Raw genomic sequence first — 26797 nt, 5'->3', positions numbered from 1 at the left:
TAGTGTTCGCGTTACCTCTCGGAGTCGGCAGAAGGGAGAAAATGACAGGAGTAAAAATGGCGCCTGTTGTTTCCGAACGGTCACAGAAACAAGAGCGTTTTTGTTTTGGCATTTTTTTCCCTTTGTCGTTGTCGTCTTTTCTGATTTTTGGCTCCTTCAAGGCGGCTGTCATCAGCGGTGCGTCAACAGTCCCGGCGGATTCCATTGCATGTGTAACGTCGGCTACGAACTCTACACCAAGAACGGAACTTCGGGCTTCTTCGTTCCGCCGACCGAAACCGGTTACCGCGATGGAGACACTTATCAAATTAACAAGACATGCGTCCGTGAGTATCATCGGCACCACCACCGCCGCCGCCATCGCTGTCGTTCAAACATATTTAAAGCGTAATTATCCACTAGCGACTGAGTTTTTTATGGCCGAATTAACCCATATTTATCTTTTCCCCTTACATGGCTGCTGCAGCTAGGGAATGTTCGATGCTGAGGTCACCTGAAAACGGTCGTATGCTCTCGACGAAAGAACGATTCCGCTTCGGCGACTCCGTTAGTTTCCAATGCGACTTTGGATTCGTGCTGCACGGAGCCCACGCTCTCACATGCACGTCCGGCGGCAATTGGAACGGTACCATGCCCGCGTGCCTGCCAGCGAAGTGTCTCGGATTGCACGACGATCCGGCTCAGGGCCTTTCACTAAGATCGAATTCGCATGATAACTACGTAGCGTTCCAAGACAACGTGACCATCTCGTGCTCGGAGACAGGACGTCCGCTTCGGAACACCGCCACTTCGGAGTTCCGTCAGTGCGTCTACAATCCACAACCTGGGAAGCAGGACTACTGGCTCGCTGGATCCTCTCCAGCTTGTGAACGTGAGTCGACCTAATTTTTTCCGGTGTCGATTCAAGTCATTTTTGGGCCGCGTAAGACATTCGGGCGTCTTTGAGCGAGATGCCATTGAATCTACTCGAATCAACGAAGGCATGCGGAATTTATTGAGGGAAAGAATATTAAGCAAGATAAGTTCAAACTCAGTGTCACTAATTCTCCTCTCTTCCACAGGAGTCGATTGTGGACCTCCCCTCGACAGCATCGGTGCTACGTACGGCTTCCACGTTGACACGAAATATCGCGCTTCTTTCTTCTTCGGCTGTGAAGAAACCTTCACCCTGGTTGGCAAAAGCAGTTTGAACGATAATGTCATACGATGCCAAGAAGACGGCTCCTGGGATTTCGGGGACCTCCGTTGTGAGGGACCCGTCTGTCAAGATCCCGGCAGGCCCGCCGATGGCTACCAGATCGCGAACAGCTACGAACAAGGATCTGAAGTGACTTTCGGATGTACTCGACCCGGATACGTGCCCTACAGCACCGATCCGATCACCTGCGTCAAAAGTGAGCAAATTTTCACTATCGGGCCCTGTCGGAACACCGAAGAGAACGCTCGGGAGGGGGTATCCGAAGAGGAAACCCGCCCGGGGAGCATTCCAATTATTCCCGAGAAGAAACGAAAGATTACCAATCCTAGCTCGAGGAGCGTTCCTCTCATTACCAATTGAATAAAATATTCGGCTGAAGAATCGAAGGAACCACTTTTTGAAAGTCCAGGAGCGGTCTTCTAATGGATGACTCTAATTTCAGATGCCGACTGCAAAGTCGTCAAGCCGCTGGGAATCACCTCTGGTAAGATTCCGGACAGCGCAATCAACGCTACGTCCGCTCGAAGCAACTACGAGGCGAAAAACGTTCGAATGGGATCGACCACTGGATGGTGCGGCACCCAAGAAGCGTTCACCTACGTCACCGTCGACCTCCAGAAGGTGCACCACGTCAAGGCCATTATGGTTAAGGGAGTCATAACGAACGACGTGGTGGGTCGTCCGACCGAGCTGCGATTCTTCTATAAGGTGAAAGAAAACGAAAACTTCGTGGTCTACTTCCCCAACTTCAACCTGACGTCCCGAGATCCCGGAAACTACGGCGAGCTCACCGTGATCGATCTGCCGCTCAGCGTCAAAGCCCGCTACGTGATCCTCGGGATCGTGAGCTACAACAAGAACCCATGTCTGAAGTTCGAGCTCCTCGGCTGTGAAGACAGCGTCGACGACGTACTTCTCGGCTACGAGAGCGCTGCGCCCGTCTGCGTTGACAAGGAACCGCCTCGTTTCGAGAACTGTCCGACCCACCCAATCGTGGTCGAGTCGTCGACAAACGGTATTCTGCCGGTGAACTTCCCGGTGCCGACGGCGACCGATAATTCCGGACGGGTTGCCCGCATGGAAATTAAGCCACTCGGCTTCAGACCCCCTCAGATGGTGTTCGAAGACACGGTGGTGCAGTACATCGCGTACGATCACGACGGTAACGTCGCCGTTTGCGTGGTGAACATCACCGTCCCTGACTACACACCGCCCTCGATCAAGTGTCCCCAGTCGTACGTGGTCGAGTTGACCGAGAAACAGGAAAGTTTCGTGGTGAACTTCAACGAAACTCGCGCCCAGATCTCAGCCAACGACAAATCGGGTCACGTCGATATTACGGTCACCCCGGAAACTGCCGTGATTCCGATCGGCGGTTATAGAAACATCACCGTCACCGGGACGGATCGCTTCGGGAACCAGGCCTTCTGTTACTTCCAAGTGTCGGTGCAGGCCACGAGCTGCGTCGATTGGTCACTGCACGCTCCCACTAACGGCATTGTGAACTGTCTGCCGAACGATGAAGCCACCGGCTATCAGTGTCTGGCCACCTGCAAGAACGGCTACCGTTTCACCGATGGCGAGAAGGCCAAGACGTTCGAATGCAAAAACAAGGGACCGTGGCTACCGAAATCGATCATACCCGACTGCGTATCGGAACAGACGAATCAAGCCTCGTACGACGTCACCGCTCAGGTTGAATACCGTTCCGGAGGCGCGGTCCACGATTCCTGTCTCGACCACTACGTCCGCTACGTCCGAACTTTCTACGAACGGCTCAACCGACAGCTTTCCGACCGCTGCTCCGCCATCAACGTACAAATGGATTTATCGTTCCACAACACTACGGCCATGATTAAAAGCGAAAACGAGTTGACTATCGATTACGTGGTTCGTATCGTACCCGTCGTGCACCAGAAACTGCTCTACGATCTCTGTGGGTCCACTCTCGGACTCATTTTCGATCTGAGCGTCCCGAGCACGTCAGCACTCATTGAACCGATCCTCAATATTAGCGCCCAGGAGATCGGAGGACTCTGTCCGACGATTCAAGCAAAACGATCAACGATCAAACGAGGCTTCACCTGCGAATTCGGGGAAGTGCTCACTAACGAAACAGGTATCGTGCCGAGATGTCTGCACTGTCCCGCGGGGACTTTCGCAGCCGAGGACGAAAAGTGCAGCTTCTGCCCTCGAGGTTTCTATCAGGACCTAACGAGACAGGCTCAGTGCAAGAAGTGCCCTGACGGAACCCACACGAGAGAGGAGGGTAGCAAATCGCTCAGCGACTGCGTACCGGTCTGCGGATACGGAACCTACTCTGCGAGCGGCCTCGTGCCCTGCTTGCAGTGTCCGGAGAACTCCTTCGCCGGCACTCCTCCTCCTGAAGGTTTCCGCGAGTGCACTAAATGCCAGCCGAACTCGTTCACGTATTCGGACGGCGCCGCCCACGCCAGCGCCTGCAAGGCCAGATGTCGTCCGGGAAGTTATTCCGAGACCGGACTTGAACCCTGCTACGAGTGCCCCGCCAACTTCTACCAGCCACAGGACGGCCAGACACAATGCATCCGGTGCGCGTCGAACCAGAAGACCAACTCTCCTGGCCAGACGACTCCGGAGGCGTGTCAGCCGGTTCAATGCAACCCAACCATTTGCAAGAACGGTGGCCTGTGTCTCGCCCAGAATCATCAAGCCACCTGCTACTGTCCCGCGGGCTTCACCGGTCAGTACTGCGAGAACGACATGGAGGAGTGTGCCTCGAATCCTTGCTATAACGGAGGGTCCTGCATCGATCGGCCCCAGGGCTTCGCTTGCAAGTGCCCTACCGGTTACTCGGGCTCCCAGTGCGAAATCGAGAAGTCCGAATGCGATGTACCGAACATCTGTCCTGAACGTGCCATGTGCCAGGACCTGCCCGGCTCTGGTTCGGTGAACTGTCTCTGCCGATCGGGCTACGAGGGTCCGACGTGCAACGTGACAGTGAATCCCTGCACGGTGGGTCAGAGCCCATGCCACAACGAGGCAAGATGTATTCCTCTCAAGCACGGCCGATACAAGTGCAGCTGCGCACCTGGATGGACCGGACCCAACTGCGAATCAAACATTGACGATTGCGCCGAGAGTCCCTGTCTCCTTGGAGCTAATTGTACGGATCTGGTCAATGACTTCGCCTGCGAATGTCCGCCTGGTTTCACCGGAAAACGTTGCCAAATCAAGGTGGACCTCTGCGCGAACAATCCATGCGGAGATCACGGAGTATGCGTCGATAAGATGTTCAGTCACGAATGCGTATGCAAACCCGGCTGGAGCGGTCCCGGCTGCGAGGACAACGTCGACGAATGCGTTTCGTCTCCCTGTCAGAACAACGGAGTCTGTATCGATATGATCGACGGCTTCCGTTGCCAATGCGATTCTGGATTCACCGGGATGACGTAAGTTCACCCGATACGCACCACGGTATCCGTACCGATGATGTGGCTCGGCCACAGGACTCCCGCGAGGGCTGCGGAACGGAGGGAGCCGATTGCGATTGATCCGCGTTCGAGTAAAGTATTTTGTTTCGTTTGACAGGTGCCAGCATCACATCGATGATTGCAAGTCGGAACCCTGCCAGAATGGTGGATCGTGTGTCGACCAAATCGACGGCTTCACTTGTGAGTGCCGACCTGGATTCGTCGGGCTGCAGTGCGAAGCTGAAATCGACGAGTGTCTCTCGTTACCGTGCCACGCCACTGGAACGGCGCAATGTATCGACAAGGATAACGGTTTCGAGTGAGTGCAATGGAGACTCCGACCGATGACGTAGATGATGCGCCCGAGTAGCAAATTAGTTACTTTCCTCCATTGCCCTCAGTCCGAATTTATCCGAGGGTTCCCCTCTAACGCCGCCATTTGAATTCACTTCCAGATGCGTGTGCAACGCAGGTTACCGTGGAGAATTCTGTGAAGTAGACATCGACGAATGCGAGGCTTCGCCTTGCGAGAACGGTGCCAAGTGTATCGACAAGGTCGGCAGTTTCTACTGTAACTGTCCGCCTGGATGGACTGGAGAACGTTGTGACGTCGACATCGGGGGTTGCGATTCCAACCCCTGTCTGAACAATGCTCGTTGCATCGATCTCTTCGAGGACTTCTTCTGCGTCTGTCCAAGCGGTACCGACGGGAAACGCTGTCAGACCTCGCCTCAACGATGCATCGGCGATCCTTGCATGCACGGATCGAGTTGCCAGGACTACGGTAGCGGACTCAACTGCTCGTGCTCTGAAGAGTTCGCCGGCATAGGCTGCCAGTACGAATTTGACGTGAGTACCCAATGGAAGAACAACCTCTTCTTCCTACCCTTCGGTGTAGTTTTGTTCCCTCGTCGTTCCTTCTTTTCCCCTTTGACCCCGGGATAACTCGTTCTTTATCATCCTCAGGCATGCGCCGAAAACGTTTGTCAGAACGGTGGCAAATGCCAGCGTAGCGGCAAAACGTACGTGTGCGACTGTCCTCCGGGATACGGCGGGAAAATGTGCGAGCAGGACATCCAGGATTGTAGCGCTACCTCGTGTCCACCAAACGCCGAATGCATCGACCTCACAAATGGTTTCTACTGCAAGTGTCCCTTCAACTACACCGGTGAAGACTGCCGAAAGCAGGTTTCAATCAACTATGATCTGTACTTCAACGACGAGAGCCGTTCTTCTGGAGCTGCTCTCAACACGCCTTTCGATTTGAACGCGACGAGCTTCTCTCTCGGGCTCTGGGTTCAGTTCAACACCCCGGGAAGCAGCGGAAACATTGTCACTCTCTATTCCGTATCACACATGCACAAGATCCAGAACAAGACTCGACTATTGAAACTCGACGACTCCGGAGTTCGGGTCTCGTTCTTCCCTCGGCACACGATCGAAATCTTCATACCGTATCTCGACAACGTTCCAATCAACGATGGTAATTGGCATCACGTCGTCGTCCAATGGGATGGTCAGGAAGGCACCTTGACCCTTATCACGGACACAGCCCTCGCGGGCGTCGTCACCGGCTACGTGAAGGGCGAGAGACTCCCTCCGTACGGCTGGTTGAGTCTTGGGGCACCGGTCGACACCGACGAAATGCGAACGAAGCCGGAAAGCGGATTCCACGGGCGTCTGTCTCGAGTGAACATCTGGGACCGCGTGCTGGACCAAAACCATGAAATTCCGGGACAATTCAGATCGTGTCAGAACTCGCCGGTTCTCTTCAACGGCCTGCTGGTTCGATGGGCGAACTACGACAAAATCGTCGGAACGGTCGAACGCCAAAGCCCGGGACGCTGCGGAGAGCAGTCGTGCACCACGACTGTCACGGAGGAATGCATCGCCAAAGTCGGTGACAAAGTCCCCCCGAGAACCATCTACTGCCCGCCCGACATGTGGGTCGTCACCCCGAACGACTCGATAGCACTTCAGTGGGAAGAGCCGGAGTTCTCGGACGAGACGGGACAGAAGGTGGCCATCAGCGAACTGAACGGTATCCGATCCGGTCACACTTTCTCCAAGGGTATCTTCGATCTCTCGTACGTCGCCAAGGACGTCGCCGGCAACCAGGCGCAATGCGATTTCCGTATTCACGTCCTCAACGATTTCTGTCCGATCCCGCCTGCCCCGATCGGAGGCTACCGGCAATGCTCCGACTGGGGTCCGGGTAGCAGGTTCAAGGTGTGCAGCATCGGATGCGATGACGGATTGGATTTCTCTGAAAAAGTTCCCCAGTTCTTCGTTTGCGGAGCCGAAGGTTTCTGGCGACCCAACGATCGACCCGAATTGCCTTTCACCTTCCCCGCTTGTGCTCGTGAGTTTCGTCGACCACGGTCGAATCGGTTTCTTTGTTATATCCCGCTGAGAAATAAATGATTCATCTTTCTCTACAGATGAATATCTCGAAACTCGTTGTCGGGCACGAGAATCATCGAGGAAATAATGATGAAAATAATTTAATTTTCAGCCAAGAGACCGGCTCAACGTCTCTTCAGGATTGCGATGGACTTCTCGTCGACCGTTGTCTGCTCTGACTCTGGGAAGAAAATCCTGCGATCCAGGATCACCGAAGCTCTTCTCCAGGTCAACGATAAGTGGCACGTGTGCGTCGATCGATTCCCACCCCATTGCACCGGAACCCAACTCAACGTCAAATGCCACAAGAACGGCGGTCGCGCCAAGCGCCAAGCCGACAAAGACGGAGAACCGGTCAGCATCTATTCCCTGGAAATCAGTTTCCCCGCTCGCAAGGATCCCGTAGTCAGCTCGGAAAATCAACAAAAAGCCACCGTGCGGTCGGTTGTCGAGCAGGCCATCTTGCAGGCGAATGCCTTCGATGTCCGTGAAACCCTCCCGAACGTTCAGCCTGACCTCACGTCGTTGAAGATCTCCACCGATTACTCGTGCGGCGCCGGCGAGGTTCCGGTGAACACGTTCTGCGTCAAGTGTTCTCTCGGAACATTCTACAACAACAAGACAAGTACTTGCGATTCTTGTCCCAACGGTTTCTACCAGGACGCGAGCGGTCAGCTCGCCTGCAAAGCATGTCCCGAAATCAACGGGAAGCAGGGCATCACGGCCAGTTTCGGAGCTCGATCGGTCGAAGAGTGCAAGCAACGCTGCACTCCAGGCCAGTACTTCGACGCCACCGTCGGTTTCTGCCGACCGTGCGGCTACGGTTTCTATCAGCCCGAGGAGGGATCCTTCAAGTGCGAGCCCTGCGGACCGGGGCTCACGACCCGCACGAACGAGGCCGCTTCGATCCAGGAATGTCGCGAAGAATGCAAATCGGGACTCCAACTGACCATCACGGGACAGTGCGAACCGTGTCCGAAAGGAACATTCCGCACGAGCGGTATGCCGTCTTGTCAACAGTGTCCCAAGGGAAGGACCACGGCGGACTTCGGCTCCACGACTGTGGAACAGTGTTCGCTCGAAGTCTGTCAAATCGGTCACTACCTCAACGTCACACGGAACTATTGTATGCCGTGCCCGAAGGGAACGTACCAGGACGAAGAACAACGAGACTCAGAATGCAAACCGTGTCCGGCTGACACTACCACCGACGCTGTCGGAGCGACGGATCCCAGCTACTGCTCTGATCCGTGCATGGTGAACGGCGAGAAACGTGTCTGTCACAAGAACGCCTACTGCGTATTTATTGAGGACGAACAGGACTTTGCCTGCAAGTGTATGCCGAAGTTCAAATTCAGCAACGAGACGGCCGAGTGTGTCGGTGAGTATCCTTGAGCTTCGGGAATCGATCCTGAACGCAACGGAAATGTCTTCCCTCTGAAATATATTCGAAGCCGACGCCGATTGTTCTCGAAGTTTCGAGAATCCACGGAGCGCTCTCTCAGAAGCTCGAGCACGACAGGAACTGAACTTTTCTGTTTTTTACAGACGTCTGCGAGGATTACTGCGAGAATGGCGGTAAATGCGAAATCCCGCAGAATGCAGTCGAGCCCCGTTGCGTATGTCACAGTAATTTCTACGGCGAACGCTGTGAGAGAAAGTCCGACTTCGTTTACGTCGCTGGAGGTATCGCGGCTGCCGTCGTGTTCCTCATCGTGATGGTGCTTCTGATCTGGATGATTTGCGTCAGGTACGTAATGTTACGTGCAGAGCCGAGAGAACGCTCGATTACATGAAAAAGGGGGAAGAAATCCTCGAGCAGAGTTGGTGATTATTAATCGCGAAGAAGAATTATTCTCCCATCGGGATCGTGCTCGAGCGATCGTTCGGCTTCAGGGCCGTCTGTCGTATCATAGACAGGCTTAGCATAGACGGATCCGCATCAAACACATAGAACCGAAATTCCGTCCGACGAGCGCTTCCGATGTGATCTATCATGGATGCCAGTCGAATATGCAAGGATCTTACCTCATAGGCACCGTAGTACCTACCGTCTCGATGAAAAGCGATAATTCTGGGGTGCTGCGCCGACACGAAGATGCGTAAGCTCGCGGAACTCGGAGCGAATAGACAAAAAAAGAATTCGGCATAGCGAAATACGTCAAGCGACGGGGAGAATCAATCGAGGAATTGAGAAACAGAACGATTCTTCTTCCGGTCGGCTTATCCCCCCATTGCCGACAGAATCAGCAACTGTGGCGATCGGTCGGAGCCGTTCCAAGAACTCGAACTGTTTACGACCGTTAGAACGGAGTAGCCATCGAAGGAGCACAAGTTCGCTCTGTTGAAAAACATCGTGAAGTGTCTAATTGCGCGCACATGTGTAGAAGTTCCCTTCGCCATGCTCGTCATTGACCATCGTTCTCCCAAGGCTGCTTCGAGTAGTCACATCGGCTGAAGGTCAAGTTTACGCGAATGCGCCGAAGCTTGCGCGCCAGTTGAACACAACCACCAGTCAGACCGACCGACCGGAAGAAAGGGCCTGGATAGATGTCGCGATTAGAATCCGCACTCCTTCGTCAAAGTTGACAAAGACCTGTTTCTGGCGAAAAAAAGTATCGGGCTGTTCACTGAATTCTAACTGGAAAGGCTGATTTGTGCGAGCTGATACCGCTCGATCCGAAGCGTGACTGTTCGCTGAGATTGAGGTTTCGACGATCGATCCGTGAATTTCATTTCAATTCCCTTTGCAGGATGACGTGGCGAGGGAAGCCCGGGAAAATGCCGCTCCCACCCGCCATGGACCTCTCGGGTTCACAACAGAACTTCTACTACGGGGCGCCCGCACCGTACGCCGAGAGCATAGCGCCGTCGCATCATTCGACCTACGCGCATTACTACGACGATGAAGACGATGGCACGTGTCTCCCTAACTCTGGTAGATTTCTATGTGTCCAGTCTCTGTCCCTAGCATGCTCGAGAGGAGCGCTCACCGCGCTCCTCAGCAGTTGACTGCGAACAATTATTTTATTCCGGACTCGACTCGAAGGAATCCTCATTGACGAGAAAATTATCTTCTCTGTTACAGGTTGGGAGATGCCCAACTTCTACAACGAAACCTACATGAAAGATGGTCTTCACAAGGGCGGCACGCTCGCTCGGAGCAATGCCAGCCTCTATGGCACCAAAGAAGACCTTTATGACCGGCTACGACGACATCAGTACACCGGACATAAAAAAGGTATGAGAGAATCTCAATTCCCTTACCTGATCTCCTTCAACCATTGAATATTTGATCGATCAAGTGATTGATTCTTTCGTATTGGAATATAAGTGAATGAATCCTTTTGAATCGGGGTGGACACGCTCTGGTTGTCACGTTGCCGCGGTGACGATCTCTGACATTCGATCCGCGTGAAGATCTGAACCGAAGCTCGACTTGACATAATTTCTCTCTCGATTGCAGACAGCGATACGGAGGACCAGACTTCGTAATCGAAGTCGAGTAATTGCAGTTAGGAATGTTTTGAATGCCAAGCATTTTAAGTCATTGGAGGACCGCCGCCCTGGAAGAGACACGCTGTAGATAGATTTGACGGAGGAGAGACAAAATCGCGTGGGCAGGTTCCGTTGTACAAAGTTCCCATTTGCAACTGTCAGACAGGATGGAGAGAAATCGCTTTCAGTTACAGAACCCAACATCCTAGTTTGGTTGCTGGCGGCGTGCTAATTAAGTAGATCGTAAAGACTAACTTATTATTGGAGTGAGAAATCTTTCTTCCTCCAGCCATCGAGCACTTGCTCAAGACGTAGAATACGGACACGTAGGATCGGAGATGTCGGAGATAAAACGGTGTTCTGGAGGGACTGCGCGATTGAGCGTCATTGATTCTTCTCTGAAGAAGAGTAGGGACCGGCGAAAGATAATTTATTTAAAATCAGCAGTTTAGCTTCGATTCCGATCGCCAAGTGAGCGGAGCACTTGTCGGTCACTGGGCGCAATACTCGACGATGAAGCAAAATGTAGATTTTATGAGCGAACACCACCAATTAGGTAAAAACCGAATAGGTAGAAGCTTCTAGATAGAACACTCCTCTCTCAATCCGCTCATTGATCGGACAGACGTCGATCGATTTTTCAGACGAGTCCGACAGATTCCCTCTCTTCTGATTCTTTACTTTGTATGTAATAAATCCAGATTCCACTTTTCGCGTAATCAAACAGATGCCCCAGATCCGAGATAGATAGTAACACGACAGTTGATGAAATAGATTTGGAATGTGTAACAATAAACTCCGAATGAACTTTTTCTGGATAATTTCGTCTTCCCTCATTCGAATCCCATCTCATATCGATTCAATCCAATCATCGGTCTCTCTTCGACGAGCTGGTTAAATACCACAGATCAGACGTCCGCCTTTCGTAAGACATAAACCTCATCACGTAGAGAGAGATCGTTATTGAATAATGTTTCTTTCTCTATATCTATGCCGATTCTACTTAAGTGACCCACTTATCTGTGGTTTGGTGAACGTTGCCAATTCCCAAAGTTCCGAAAGGAAACGTAAAGAGCCACTAGGGTCTGGGTTCCCAGAAAAATCTCCGATGACAGCCAACCAGATAAGAAGGAACTTGAATATGTCTATCTGACGAGCGATCTCCAAGATTCCCACAAGATCTTTTTTCGGGTAGCTCCGCGAAGAGTCCGACACCTTGAAAGAAGAGATCAGTACAAGTACCTTCGACTTGCAAAACTCTTGGCGCCTCCGACCGGATTTTCTGCTAGTGTTCTACTCGCGGACGATTCAGACTCGGAGCGGATGAGCACAAGGGTTCGCGACTTTGCCAGCTTGTTGCCTCCCGTTCTCCTTCGGCGCTCACAGTTTGCTGATACAACCACGGAGCCGGCGCTCAGGGAGTCCACCAGCTTTCTTCTGATCCTCTATCCCAGCTTTCTTCTGATCCTCCTATCCAGCGGGGTTTTACGACGAACCCACTCCCAGAAATCCTCGTGGTTTCTTCACCAGATCGGATTCCCGTTTGTTTCGCCTGCGATTCATGTGCGTTCGTGCGCGCATCGCCTCGGCGTCTCTCCGGCGATCCCCGCGTCCGTCTGCCCATCCGCAGGTCCCGTCTTCTGACCGTCTCTTCTTTCGTTCGTATGTTTGTAGGTCTGCGCTTTTTCTGTCGCTTCGGAGCCCTCACAGGCGATACGCTAGCGGAGAACGATGAGTGCCTATTGATAAATCAGGAATACGTCATGAAATAATCGTCTCGGGGACCTTGGCATCCTCGTTGCGCAAAGCGCCGAAATGAATGTTTGTTCAGGTCTCGAATACGTCGAGGGATGGGCGTCGAGGTTGTGTTTGCGACTCAATCGGCGTTGTCCATGTTTTGAAGAATTACCAAGTCCATTTGGCAAACCGAAGACCCCACCGCGTCTCTCCGTCGGACATCCAGAGAACGATTCACGGAAAAAGCGATGCGTGCTCAGCATTCCAAGGAGAGAATATGCATACATATGTTTTCCTGTCGCACCAGCTCCTCTCCCGTGATTGACTCGATAGATTGTCAACGACGCGGTCCACTCGCACCGATTCTCGAGCGGTCGTTTATTTATCTCTCATACGATTCCTTGGCGTCAGACGAACCCAGAGGAAACTCGATCCGCCGACCCTATGGCATACCTGCGGCCATCCCAGGAATCAAACTCGTTCGAATTGACTCGGGTAGAATTCTCCGGGAATGCTCAGCTTATCACGTTGCTTCCGTTTCCGTTGCATATTTTCTGTGCATCGGATATCTCGGACAGGAGCCACTGATTTCCATGAGGAATCAGCTTTGCCCGGAACGCTAAATAGCATAACTTCGTCGCGACCTTGTCAGCTGCGCGTCTTGACGCGTACCGGTTCCTGTCCCGGAATGGTGCGAGCTCCGAGTCCGAGCGATAGACGTCAATTCCTCTGCTTGGAAACCTGATCTCCTGCCTGGTTGACACTCCGACGGATAGCGACCGGAGGCATCGCCCAGTCATCTCGGCCCCCCTGGCGTAGGACGATACTCAATTCCTTCGAAGAAGATCTGCCGGGAATCGGCGCGGGTCGACGGACTTAATTGCCAGGGATATCCGAAGCTCGTTCAAAGTGAAAACCTACCGTTCGCCAGAAACAAGTTTCTGCGATGACGTAAACGGCGGAACGAGAATAAAACTTTTGTTTCTGAAAAGACAGATCGAAGGGATTTTCGAAGGATGTTCGTACATCCTGGACATAAATTGTCCGAAGATGCACATATCGAATCACCTCGTACCGATGTAAAGGGATAGGGTAGCGAGGGAAAGCATTTACTGAGCCATTTGCTGAGGCGAATCTTCTACGTCCAAGGGGAGAGAGGGCCTTGCTCTCGAGCGGAGAATCTCAATCCGAACATCGCGAGGAAAGTCGCCGAAGAGAAGAACGAACGTTCAGCAAGGTTTTCTGAAGACTCGAGGCACCCTCGCGACACCGGCCGCTCAGAGAGGCATCGATCTCATGACGGGCCGTCGGACCAGAGTCTCAATCCGATTCCAACTCCGAAAACGCACACATGCGGTTCCGCGGCCTTCGAGAAAATTGAGCGAACATCGATCGGGTCGAGTTTTCGCGGAGGGTTTCGAGAACCGATCGAGCGGCTATGGCGAGCAGCTGTCGAGCTGCTCTAGATCTGATCCGATGGCGCGGATTCGACCGAACGTCTCGCGACAATCCCCGTTAGATTGCATGAGAATGACGGGAGCGCTCCAGAATTCCGATCGAAGTGTTTCCCTACCGTGGAATCAATGTTGCACTGAGGTATCTTCTCTTGGGTGCGTTTCAATGACACTGATAGCGCAGTCGTTTCTGACGTTTCTATGACGAAACGACCAGCGGACTCAGTCGATTTCTGATGTTTTCGACGTAAGACCGAAAGCCTCTTAAGATACCGTCCCAGTATCCGCATCGAGCCGAACACTCGAGAACGTGGCTTACGTGACTTCCCGAGGGGTACTCTCTCTCGAGCGAGGTGCGCGGGTTCTCTTCGTCCCTCTCTCCCTTTCTCTCTCGTCAGAACCCCCGTCGTTAGCGAACGTGCTGCAGGTCGATATACCGATTGGGGTGAGATCGATCTGGAGGGCGAGGAGGATGAGGATTTTCTGAATTTTGTGGCGGTGCTGAAGCCGATCGCCTGTGCCACAAGTCGAAATTTTGCTTCAAGTTCATCTCGTCCAAGTCGAGCTGGTCGAAGCGTCAGACGACGAGCAGGCAGGCGAGCAGTCAGTCAGTCAGTCGTCGAGAAAGCACGGCTGGTTCTCTTACGTGCCACCGGGCCGGTACTCCCTTTCCGAATTTCCTTCTCGCGCTTCAGATTAAGTCTCGCAAATAGCGCTTTGGGAAGCGATCAGCGCGCTCGTTCGATGCCATGTGTTATTCCAGTTCTAACGCAGAGTGTACTCACATCATTTTCTAGTTGTCACACAGCGACTCGGTGTTGAGTTGAGCGAGCAGCTGAGACAGAATCCGCTGAAACTGGTGCTCCCCGGTGCTGGCCAGCAACCATGCGCTGGTTTGGTTTAAGTGCGTTTGCGGTGTGTTGTTGTCTAGTCACGCGTACGGCAGTCGGCCAGGAACTCGTAAGTGATGAATCTCCAAATCTTGCTCAGTCATCGATGGACGATGGAGCCGAGAGCGAGCCAGATCTCCTCGTCGAAGAAACAACAACCCCGGATCCAGGACCCGACCCCGCCAATCCATTCAAGTACTACTCGGAGAAACAGAGCAAACTCATTAAGGCCGTGTCCGCCGACGTTATGGAGTACATCGCGCCGCATTTTGTGCGAGACATCCACGAACTCAATATTACCGGGGACTGCACCTACGGCCTGCTGAAGTTCGCCTTCGGTCTGAAGAAATTCCGACCGTGGTCAATCAAAAGTGAGTTGTCAGCGCGTTCGCGCCACCGCTCTTTCTTGTTCTTCATTAGCTCCAATTCACTTCCGTGTGCGTTTAAGCTCACTTTTTTTCTTGCCGCGGTGGCGGGCCCCGTGTCTTTCCTCTCATTTCACACTGGGGCGTTATATTCTCGGGTTGAATCAGAAGAAATTGCGGTGGCCCCGCTACCGCCACCACGAGAAGTGAAAGGTTCTGGACATCGAAGTCACCGGGGCGTTATATGCAATACCGGGGAGCTGCCTGTAGCGGCGACTAACTTCAAAACAAATAGTCGAGAGCCGTTCGAACATTTCTGTTAAGTCGGACCGAACGAGGGACGATGATTTCTCTGAATCCAGGGCGATAAGACATCAAATCGGCTTTGCTACGGCTTTGGGTAGCCGCCGAGATGGCTGTTCGAGGGGGTTTCTTTCTCGGACCGGCGACTTCATGTCGATGGATGAATGATGGATCGAGTTCGTCTGTCTGCTAGTTTACATCCCTACTTGTTCGTTCGCTCGCTTGCTCGGTAGCTTACAAAGAATGGACGTCGGTCTTCAACAGATTTGATGCATGAGATGGCTGGAACAGTCACTATGAGACATTTCCTAATTAGTATGGCCGACCTTGTAGGTGAGGGTGGCTTACCGAAGCGACAGAAGAAGCCGTATAACGTGTTCGGAAGCGTTCGGGAGTTTTTCTCCCCGCTTTTCACATCGGAAGCGCTGAACTTTTGGTCGTCGACGATCCGACAACTTCTCGCGATCACTAGCAGCCGCGCGAATCTTTTCCGGTAGAGAAATAGCTTTTTTCCTCGATCTAACTTTCGCTGCTTCTTCTCCTGCTCTGAGTGCCTCTGCTGTCTTCTGCTGCCCCTTCAGGCACAGGTGATTTTCACGCCAAACTTCAGATTTCCAAGACACTCACTTGCAGACGCGTAATAATTTTATTTTATTCATAATTCGCTTCGTGGATGGAAGAGAAAAGCGCCGAAAGATCGATCGCATTCGAAGCGAACACTCTGGGTGATTCCGCCCTAACGGCCGGAGTTGTGGCGGCGGCGGCGACATCGACGGGGTTTTCTACGTCTGCGACTTTCTTCTGTTTTTGACGTGGACGAAAATCTGTGTCACGGAACTCATTCGGAAGTGCTTGCACAGAACAGTACGGCGAATATTTTCGGTACAATTTCATTCAGGGATATTCTGCGGGGCCCAATTCTCTAATGACAGGTAGCTGCGAGAGGAAAGTAACAGCACGCGAACAACAAACACACAGATTAACATAAAGAGCCGAGCGATTAAATCTGATACATTTTTATTTTCGGGCATTATCAATTTCGAAAAGCCCACCGAGATCAGAACCATGGGCGTCTTAGGAGAGCTCTTACCCACAGATGCTCCGAATAATTTCTGTCGCCTCCTGCATGTGCCGCTGACTCAATGGGAAGGATGGTCTGGTGTGGATGAATGCGCACTGATGTTTCTACGTTCGCGGTAGAACGCTACGGGGACTAGACGGCCGCGGCGGTGATGCCGACGACGGCACCAGAGTTTTTGACCCTTTCTGTCTTGACGAGATGACGCGTTGCGACCGCTATAGTTTGCGTAATTTCCCCCTGTAATTCCGGGTTCGATTTCCTGTTCGGAACGGCGCTCCAGCATTCCAGCGAATCGAAGTTCACCGTCTGACAACGCTTTGATTTGAAGCCGTTCGTCAAGTCGAGGTTTTCGCCAAACGCGATAGCCCTCGATTTGATCTTGAAATGCGGCTCGTGCAGTGTTTCGTTGTTTCTCAAGTTGAGGTGAATAGCGAAGTTCCCAAGGCTCAGGAGTCAGGAGCCGCCAACGATGAGCCTCCCAGCGATCCGTCCAGAAGCTCTGTCTCAAAACAAAACTTCGGAGCTCGTTGCCAAGAGGCGGCTCCGGCATGGAAAAACCGACCAGGATCGTTTCTGGTCCGCTAGCATAACGAGCATCGCGAACAGAAATTGCTGTACACGACTCCACGGCGAGAAACACGGTAGGGTCTCGTTGTGGGTCTTGAGTCACGCTTAGCTCAATAAGAGAAAGACATTTCTCCTGATGGCCACACCATCGAAGGTTCATGTACGAACACTAATTGATCAAGCTGCTGGCCCGAAGACTACGGCAGTCTCAACGACTCACTCCTTCAGAGCTGATGCCGTCGTCGGGCGGACGTGGAGCGGACGTGGAGCGGAATTCCAGCGGAATAATTCGCGGACCATGGCGTCGTCGAGGAGAAAATTCAATACATGCTTTCTCGAGCACAGCGAATCTACCTCCACAATCAAATGAACTAGACGCAATCAGATTCCGATCGGAACCTGAGTCAGAGCGCGTACTTGGCGCCGCAAACAAGAAACTTCCAGCACGAGTCTTTTTTTCCATGCGATTAAGTCATCCGCAAACTCAGAATCAGTTTAAAGTGATTTGCCATCCGGTGCGCGTCCGGGGAAACAATGTCTACTGAATATGCGTCGCCCATTCCATGATTGCCTTGCGTCATTCTCCGAAAGAGAATCCCTCATGAAACGGGACCCGGTCAGTGCTGGGCGGTGGACACTACGGTCAACGTCACGGATATCGACCTCGTTGTTGACGGCGGCAGCCGCGGCGGCCGTAGGGACGACGACAACTACTTCCGTCTGTCCTTGACCTCTATATAAGCGATGAACACCCCAGTAAATCGAGGATGACTTCCGCTCCGTCGGACTTATGCTAAATGAACAGCGAGTAGAGTAGCAGCCGTCGGGTCGCGCATCAAACGCTTGAGTGAGATATTTCAAGAATACTTCGCCGCCGATTTCACCTTGCAGAACATCAAGTGCTCACAATGAGATTGCATGTTCTTTGCGCATTTGATTCGATGGTCGATCGATTGTGGGGCCGACGAAACGCCTCGAATAAAACGGCGTTTCCCGGAAAATCAGGCGATCGGAAAACTTACGAATTCTGATTGTCACGTGAGCAGGTTTCTGGCAGGTATCGTTCAATCGTTCGATCTTGCTCGCAGTCACGGACTGAGGGGAGATAGGAAGTAAATACACAATAATCTCGAATCCGCAGTACTGCAAGGCACGTGATACCCGATCCGTGTCTGATTATTGCAGATGATGTGGGTCGTTTTCCCCGATAAAGTCGTCGGCGTCGACTGGATCGCCGACCATTTCTCGACTCCGCAACAATCATGTCGAACGATCACACCTTGCGTGGCAGCAATTCTTGCAAGAAGATTGTCTTACGCGGCATCCATCTCGGTCTGCCTTTGCGGGATGAGAGACGACCTCTGAGAACATTCAAGCGTAGATATCCCCATCGCGATGCAATGCCGACCGTTGGAGATCTCGGTTCGGTTCTTCCCGCGTTCGATTTTTTTCTGGGCAGCCGGTGACCTTGGGTTTTGCGTAACTTCAGTGTGGCTAAATAATAGTTCGGGTTCTTATCGAAATAAACTGAGGGCATGCAGAAAAAGTCATGGATGATTTCACTGGAAGAATGAATGAATGGAAGACTATGTGGTGGGCTGGTCGCCCGTCAGTAGTTTCAGCCCGCCATTTGGCACGGACTGGCAAAGGGGGGCATTAGGCAAGAAGACGAGTGAGTAGAGGGACAAGAAAAAAGCAAAAATTAAAGACATTCTTGGCGCGAGTTATCAGCCACCACAGCAATCCGATAAGAGTTTCAGCGGCCAATCGCTAATTGCTCAACGAAAACATACGCGACTTTATCGCTGCTTTATCGTGCTGTGGGTTCATCAATATTCATCCACGCTCGCCAAAGCCACCGTATCCTTTTCGGAAACAACAGAATAAATATATATATCCCGATACCTTTTTCTCGTCGTTGCTTGCGAGACAATCCCTGCCTTTTTTTCGCAAACACTCCGGACGAAAGAGGATGCGCATCTCACGTAGACCACCTTGTTTTTCTTCTTACAGTGTTGGACTCTTGGGGCAAATTACCCCATGGTGTGCTGTACGGCGCACTCTCATCGCTCGGAAACATGGCGGAGTGCAAATCCGTGGTGGCTCAGGAGAAAAAATATAATGGGAAGATCGATACGTAAGTTTCGAAACTTCTGCTCATCCGAACGCCTTGGGCATTCGAATACGTGCAGCGAGCGCTCTTCCGATCACTCGGATTTCTTCTTATCGTTCATCTCGGATCTTCGCATTCTCTTTCTCTCCGGTGCCTCGCTCCGCGTCACGGAACTCGCTGCGGGTCATGATGACGGCATACTCCTCGTTCGATTTCAGATTTTTCACGGGAAAATATTGCGCCATCAATATGAGACCGCATCTCTACTTCCCGAAACCTGCGAAATACGATCCGCGAACATATCTCAAAAACTACACTGACGAAATTCCGATTCTGAAGGTGAGGTGTGGAAAGTTTTAGGAGCAACTCCCCGTTTGTTTGATTGCCGTCGTCCCACTTTCCATCACCTATATCGACGTGATACCGAAAGACACAATGTCAACTTCGGAGCACTGACGTCTTCTTTGTCTTCGGTCTCTGTATTGGGAGATGACGGGGCATTTTTCTTCTTCTTGCTTACGATTCCCCATTAGCTGTCTAGATGTAAGAGTTTTCTGTCGATATTCAGCCCCTCGGATCGAACGGTGCTTATCCGAAGTCTCGAGATGGTAAAGGTCGCCTGGTAGGCTTGTCAGAACTCAGATCAATCAAAACGCTTATCCTTTTTCTGCGTAAATTTCAGAATGTGCTCGGACCAGACATGAATCTTGCATACTTTTACTTCGCGCACTTCAGAATAGGTGCGTGTGTGCCGCACACCTGTACAATCGATGACATGAACACCCTTGTCCGACAACGTAAGTGTCTCTTGAGGTCGTAAATTCCCGAATTTCCAAAGCGCTGTTTCTCCCCGACCTCCATCTACCGGGGATCGAGGTGGAGCTGTCTCCTTCGCTAGGCCATAAAATCATCTGAGATCCCGAGCGTCAAAGACATATTGGATATTTCGTCATGAGCAGCTGCCGGGAGAGAATTTCCACTGAATCAGCCAACGTAATCTTCTAGGTTTCTCAAATTTCGTAGTATCAACGTGAAACGTCCCCGAGAGTTTCTGTCCGCAACGATACGGCAGCTCCGTTGCTTCCGTCGCTAGCTTCCGTGACATTGATTCATTATCTGCGATTTGATGTTTCGACGGAGCTTAGCTTCAATGGTGCGATTGGCGGTCGGGACAGCCATCGTCGCCGCAAATCATTTTACAAAACTCCGAGTCTTGAGAACTCATAAAACAGATCGATCCCACCGGATCGGACGGGTCGTTGAACTCTCACCGTGAGCGACACGCGGTGGAAACTCGTTGGCAGCGATCGGAATGTCAATACAGGGTTTTTTAATTTCTCGTGATTCCCGAACTTGAACCAGCGTGAGCATTCGCGAACACGGGACAGCGAGAACACGGGACCAACAAAGACATGCATGTTTTTGGCACCGGAACGACATCGCTGTGAAACAGACCTCGGGCGAGCTGGGAGACGACCCTCGATTTTCCGGACGTATCCCGAACGATCGAAAGTTCTGATCGCGAACGCAGTCGAGGAACGTTCGACGACGATTGATTAACGTCGCAGCCGGTTCTCGGATGCTCGGTTCGCCTCCGATCGGATTCTGATTCTTCGGAGAGTAAAAGTAGGAATGATAGACTTGGCAACTGAACGGAATGTCTGAGTCGGTGACGACATCAGCGACGGTCTTTTTGCATTTCCCTCGTCAAGCAGGAATATTCGGAGTATTTAGGTATACTGTGAGTACTGTCAATCGAGTTCGCTACGAAAAGAATACTTCGACGGGAGACAGACGCATTTCGAATGGGGAAAGGGGGGAAATATCCACCCGTCCGAATGATGCAGCTCAATCGATTGCGAGCTTGGCTCCTTCAGAGTCCTAGTCTCTTGGACTGATAGAAGTCGCCAGCATCGCTGAGACACGCAGAAGGATGTGGTGAATATTCTCCGAAGACATCCTTCTGCGTCCCCGTTTCCTCCGAATGACGACGAATGCATACAAACTGCAAAGCCGACGTCTTCATCCGAAAGAGTTCCGCTTGTGAAGATACCGAAAAATCTCGCGACGGCTGACACGAGTTGACATCTAGCAGCACCTTTCCCGGAACAGGAGCATCGCCCGTTTAGTTCGGGCTTTCTCGCGATCAATCATCGCAAAAAAATTGAAAACGTTTTTATTGTTTGCAGTGGCCAGTATTGCTGCTCTCGAAATCGACGTCCAATGGTGCGAAGACAGCGCTTCGCCCCCCTTGACCTCAACCCAAATGACAGTTTCGGCGGTCCTCATTTGCCTTCTGGCTTTATCGGCAATCGGCACTGCTCTCGATGTCCTACCGAAATTGATGAGGAGTGCACGTAGATCCGACGGCGAAAAAGCAACGTTCCGACAGCAGAGTAAGATCGCGTTTCCTTTCTCCTTGGAACCATGAGCTCATTTTTCGATCCTCTCTTCTTGATCCAGTCATATTTTTTCGGGAGTTTTTTTTCGCCAAAGAAAAAACGCTGCGTCCTCAAGCATGCTTGAACAGGGCGTAATTTATCGGTGTCGAGCTCGGAGGTCGTTGCAAGCCTGCGTGCGATGACACCTTGGCTCGGGAAGACGTAGCGGAAAATTCATCTCAATATCTATTGAAGCTAATGTCAAAATTCCTCTGCCAATAGACATGGTCGAGCAAGTGGCCGAATGTTTCTCGGTGTACAGCAATATGTTGAAGATCTTGAACACCGAAACCGGTCCGTCGACTTTGAGATGCGTTCATGGTCTTCGAGTAATTACCATGGCCTGGATCATCTTGGGCCACACGTTCTTCTACAAAAACTTCAACCTCGGAAGTAAGTACCCATAATTAGGAGAATTATTATCTGTTAAATTCGCATAAAATTCTTAGGCATATTCTTCCAATCGGTGATTCGGTATGCGAGTGTATGAATGAATGCAACGGATGCGCGAGATCGCAATAGGCCAGGGCGACCTTGTAGCCCCATGATTAATCGTATAATTTCGACGAGGTAGATGGCCCGGAGAAGAGACTCTAGCCGCCGACAAGCACGATAATGGCTGGCGGAGATGTGAATTTGATTGCCGACTCAGAATTGATCCGTCAGCCGCAAACTACTCGTCGGATCCGTGACTCAGTATGCTCAGGAATACCTCCTTGTATCTGTCTTGTTCCGAAGATTGTAATTATCCCACGAGCTCCAGCCGCTCTTTGACGTGAACGGAGTGATCGTCGCGCCGTTCCAAAAGCAAATGGTTACTCAATATTGATGGGACAGAGAGAAAGTCATGACGAGAAAAATGATTCGAAAATTGGAACGTCATCAGCGTTAACGACGTTTTTCTCTCCGAACGTCATATTCAATGATCGGGCAGTTGCGTAAATGGCAGCTAGATGGAACAGGATTCTAAAGCATATCCCAAAGATGGAAGTATGAACGAACTCTGTTTGCAGGCGGTTTCGTCGAAGCCTTAGCGCTGGGGAAGAGTGTTCCCTTCCAGATGGTCTTCAACGTATTCCCCGCTGTGGAGACCTTCGTAACGATTTCGTAAGTATCATCTCTCACGATTGATGACGATATATTTCAATTATTCTCGCGAGGCAGCAGAGACCACTACGCACTCCCGGGTGTATCCAGAGAATATGGAGAAAACACCGATGAAACGAGTCCCGTCGTGCCGCCTCACTCGGTGTGAGACCGTGTGGGTTAGCTGGGGCGGCGAGCTCACGACGGGACTCGATGCCTGTAGACGGTGATCGGTGTTTTTTCATGGTTCTCGAAGAGTCGCGCTGCCTGACACGCGATGATCGAAAAATGACTTTCCGATGAGAACATGGAGGCTCCCAAGGGGGTCATGGGGGCTCAGCATCCAATCCATGATAAGCGCATGATAGAGTCCAGAGCTCCTGCTAACGCATCCTTATATCACAGCGGCTGCGTTCTGACTGTAAATTATCTTTCCCGGATGGAGGATCGCCAGGGCTCGTTCAGCTACTTTCGGCATATTATCAGAAGATGGTGGAGGTAAGCGCGCGGTCTTTCATGTTGGGAATCGATTCGCATACAGAGATGCCTTTAGAAAAGTCCCGGTCTCTGAATCCGGCAGACCTTGTGCGTTCGACTGTCGTCATCAGAGTGAGGTCGTTTGAACAAGCTTGACAGCCATTTGCATATCGGCCGATGGTTGTATCGCATTCGCTACCATCCGATACATTCGCTTCCCCCTCTTGCTGTAATTCATCGATTTCTTGCTCGCTCCTCTCGAGCTCGAAGGGTGAATTTTCTTCCTCTCGGGCTCGCGACTCTATACTTCAAATGAACGCTCGGCGCACACTTACCCTCTTGAAGTGTCGGTCAATGAGCAAGAGAAAAGCACTTCAATGAGAAAATGATTTCATCGAGTCGAGACCAACGGAGGGGGGAAAGAGCAACGCAACAGCGAAAGAAAATTGAGACTGTAAACTTATGGAAGCATCAACGACTTCCAATGGAACATAAACAATGCAGGGACGCTGCAGTCGATAGGCAGGAATATGTTCCACTCAGTCGCTCGTTCCAAGGTCCTAATGAATGCATTTGGCGTTCGTCCAGACGAAGATTCCTCAACGAGTTCTGGGTTTGTCATCTTTCGCCCTTATGATTGTAAATTTTCCCCATCGTTCGATTGCAGACTCACTCCGGCTTTCGTTGCTGTTTCTTTCCTGATGATCATACTTCCCCTCGCGGGATCCGGACCTTTATGGAAGGAAACTCTCGAACCGTACGCTAACGCGTGCCAGAACAGCTGGTGGACGAATCCTCTTTACATCGGAGCCTACGTCCATCGAGAGAACATGGTGAGGGCATTCATGAGTCCAGGCGACACGGACTCTGAGGGGCTTTGTAACGTCTAAGTCCGCGCAAGCATGCGTGAACGCTCTACGCCTTCCCTGCAGACATAGGGATAAGAAACAGTGATCACGCGAACTAAATTCCCGAAGCTTCACCGAATATCGAGAAATGCCAATCGTTGCGCTCGACTGGATTACATTCCAGATTATCATAATTATGAGCATTTGCGGAGGGAACAGAAGAGTCGGCGAGAAGTAATTCTCTGGAAAATGCATTCCTCGGAGCGTCGAGGCGAAGCGGATTGCGGTCAGCGTATCCGCTGACCGCAGCTATCCTGATATCCGGGGTGGAATCGCAAATCATTAACAAATCAAGCAGAAATTTCCGGTTTGATCTTTGCACTCGTCATGTCTGGAACAGAAGATTCGCAGTTTTTTTCGGTCAGAAATAAGTATTTCCCCCGAGCCGGAGAGAAAGAGGGTATGCTCGAGCAGAAGCCGGAATAACTGAATTTGAACAACACGGGATCCCGAGTTGCAGTGGAAATTTTTTATGGTTCGGGAGGAACGAAAGTGTTTCTCCCGCAGACGTCGCACCTCTGGCGCTCTCGAAGCTGGCGTAGAATCTGGAATTTTCTGGACACCGACGCTTCAGCTCGGTCTCTGGAACGTTGAACGGGTGTAAACAAAGTACATCACGCTCGCAGAATTTACATACTACAACGTTCCCATGATTTTCAGTGTCTCCCTCACGGCTGGTACCTCTCGTCGGACTTCCACTATTTCTTGATACTGCCTTTCATTGCTTACCTCTTGTACAAGTGAGTTGTATCGATTTTTCTCATGAGCTGGCTCCCATGATTCCCCCTTCGATCCGGCGATTTCTCTCGGAGTCCTGGGCTCAACTGACAAATTCTTCCGTCCTTCTCCCCCAAGGAGCGCAGCGGTCGGGCTCCTGATCCTGTTCGGTCTCGCAACCGCTTCCGTTATCACGATCGGTGCCCTCCTCTACGTCAATGAATTGACCCCGATCCCCCTGTTCATCGATATGGACCCCGATCATTTCAATGAATACATGAACATAATCGGTTACAAGCCATACACTCACCTGGCGCCATTTTGCGTCGGTGTGGCCCTGGGCTATATCCTGTACAAGGAGAAGCGACGAAGAATCCACAAGGTGAGAATGAATGCCGAAGTATTAATCCTGTCGAATCCGTCTGAAGTCTGATTATATATAGACGACATATACGTCCCCGATTTAATTATTGGACATCTCTATGAGGAGGTCATCGCTCATTGTTTTCCCATTTGAACAGGCGCTCAGGGTTCCGATTTGGATGTTGGTGTGGGCCGTTCAGCTTGCAATGGTATTCGGAGTCCGCAACTGGAATGCCTACGAAGCGCCGTCCGTAGAAGTTGGAGTTGCCTACGGAGCCTTGTTCAGGCTCGTATGGTCGTTGTGTATCGCTTGGACCGTTTACGCGTGCGCTACCGGGAATGGTGGACTCATTAATAGGATCCTCTCGTTTAATGCATGGATTCCCCTTTCTCGACTCACCTACCTCGTCTACCTGGTACATCCTCTCATCATCCTAGGGCATACTGCCTACCTAAGAGAACCCTTCTACATTACGATACCTTTCACGGTAAGTTTCTCCGCGAGCATCGCATTCCTAGAGAAAGAGCGAAAACTCAATCAAACTTCCCGCGCTCGGACCGCCGACTTTGCTACACTCGTATCTGGAGTTGCGGGAAGGAACGCCTTGCGGGGCGATTCGACGGCTGTGTGAGTGAGAGCTGATTTTGGCGAAATTGGTCATGAGAGCGAAAGCAGATCGCCCGGACGTTTCGCAAGACTCGGCTCGAAAGTCGATTCCTCGTGGCGGATTGCCCGCCCGTGTCCACGGAACACTTGCGCTCGAACGGCCACTATACCTGCTCTCACCAAGAGTCGATCCTAGCGCTCGATCGCTCAGTCTGACATCATCAATAACATCGTGCTCTTGGCGCCCGTAGGACAAGGGTGATCTCAGAAGTAGATTCACCAGTGGCGAACTTTCGGGCACTTCCTTCGATGTTGATTCTGGCATTGTCGATTAGGTTTATCCGATGAACGAATGTCGTCTCTCATGAATTAGAATAATCTTGATTCTCGATGGATTCCGAACTTCTTTCGCTTCCATTCCTCCCCAACGGGCAACACCCAGAATCTCAGGACAGACCCGGCCAATGCTCTTGTTCTTTCATTTTGCCGTCTCCGAGTCAGTCAGAGAGACGCATTTTCTTATGGTCCGTTTCGTTGAGACTATAAACGTGGTTGATCTCATTTCAGGGCTACCTGTACCTCGGGCATTTGTTCTCAGCGTACGTAGCGGCGTTCTTCCTCTCGGCTACTCTCGAGTCACCTTTCCTCGCGCTGGACAGAATGGTGACGAAAGCTTACCAAGACCGTTTCGATCCTTTGGGCCACCATCCGAGCACGAAGCGAAAACCTCCGATCGAGAGCAAACGAAATTCAGTTTTCTTGGAAACAGGAATCGCATCCTTCAACAGCACCCCGAAGCACATAAACGGGAAAATCAACATGGCTTTCGATAACGCGAAATTGTGAATAATGCCACCAAGTCAGTGTCAGGACTGATATTGTCACAACACGACACTCGGTCGAGTGTAACTTTTCATACCACACCTGTATATACGCTTTAGGTATGCTAGGCTAAATCAAAATGACGCTAGAACTCGCAGGAGCTTGTTGTATCCAGATCGAAAGCTGGAGATGTTCTCAGCCACCGAAGGTAATCGAAGGAGAGACAAGAGATACTTTCGTCACGAATCCAGGAAGAAGTGAAATTAAGTCGTTGTGACAACCTCCCTAGATATTGTGAGATGCCTGAAATATTGC

At 51.5% G+C, this 26797-nt stretch overlaps 2 protein-coding genes across 2 annotated transcripts in view; both read left to right on the top strand.

Annotated features, from left to right (window-relative positions):
* Positions 1-10548, top strand: part of uif (sushi, von Willebrand factor type A, EGF and pentraxin domain-containing protein uif) — a 43296-nt gene extending 32748 nt beyond the window's left edge. Inside the window, exons 9-20 of the mRNA XM_029111392.1 lie at positions 162-326; positions 467-871; positions 1062-1394; positions 1641-4629; positions 4769-4969; positions 5106-5499; positions 5617-7012; positions 7166-8434; positions 8602-8803; positions 9807-9970; positions 10142-10294; positions 10520-10548. Coding sequence (XP_028967225.1) covers positions 162-326; positions 467-871; positions 1062-1394; positions 1641-4629; positions 4769-4969; positions 5106-5499; positions 5617-7012; positions 7166-8434; positions 8602-8803; positions 9807-9970; positions 10142-10294; positions 10520-10548 — 7700 coding nt within the window. The remainder of the gene's footprint in view (positions 1-161; positions 327-466; positions 872-1061; positions 1395-1640; positions 4630-4768; positions 4970-5105; positions 5500-5616; positions 7013-7165; positions 8435-8601; positions 8804-9806; positions 9971-10141; positions 10295-10519) is intronic.
* A 3926-nt stretch (positions 10549-14474) lies between these two features.
* Positions 14475-26749, top strand: LOC100906063 (nose resistant to fluoxetine protein 6). Its single transcript, XM_018639440.1, has 13 exons — positions 14475-15003; positions 18962-19085; positions 19280-19400; positions 19744-19858; positions 21251-21457; positions 21725-21895; positions 22516-22609; positions 22994-23086; positions 23733-23898; positions 24634-24713; positions 24829-25072; positions 25212-25541; positions 26228-26749. Exons 1-13 carry the CDS (start codon positions 14628-14630, stop codon positions 26504-26506), a joined length of 2400 nt encoding a protein of 799 aa, XP_018494956.1. The 5' UTR covers positions 14475-14627; the 3' UTR covers positions 26507-26749.
* The last annotated feature ends 48 nt before the right edge of the window (positions 26750-26797 follow it).

The sequence above is a fragment of the Galendromus occidentalis genome, unplaced genomic scaffold (assembly GCF_000255335.2).
Source record: "Galendromus occidentalis unplaced genomic scaffold, Mocc_1.1 scf7180000077438, whole genome shotgun sequence".
In the NCBI taxonomy this organism is placed as follows: domain Eukaryota; kingdom Metazoa; phylum Arthropoda; class Arachnida; order Mesostigmata; family Phytoseiidae; genus Galendromus; species Galendromus occidentalis.
Note: the sequence above shows the minus strand (reverse complement) of the source record. Positions and strands in the feature narration are given on the sequence as shown.

Excerpts from the sequence above, each read along its gene's own strand:
- LOC100906063 (XM_018639440.1), top strand. The coding sequence starts at position 14,628 with ATGCGCTGGTTTGGTTTAAGTGCGTTTGCGGTGTGTTGTTGTCTAGTC. Across the intron at positions 19,401-19,743 it reads ACGAAATTCCGATTCTGAAG|AATGTGCTCGGACCAGACAT; the intron begins GTGAGGTGTGGA and ends CGTAAATTTCAG. Across the intron at positions 25,542-26,227 it reads ACATTACGATACCTTTCACG|GGCTACCTGTACCTCGGGCA; the intron begins GTAAGTTTCTCC and ends ATCTCATTTCAG.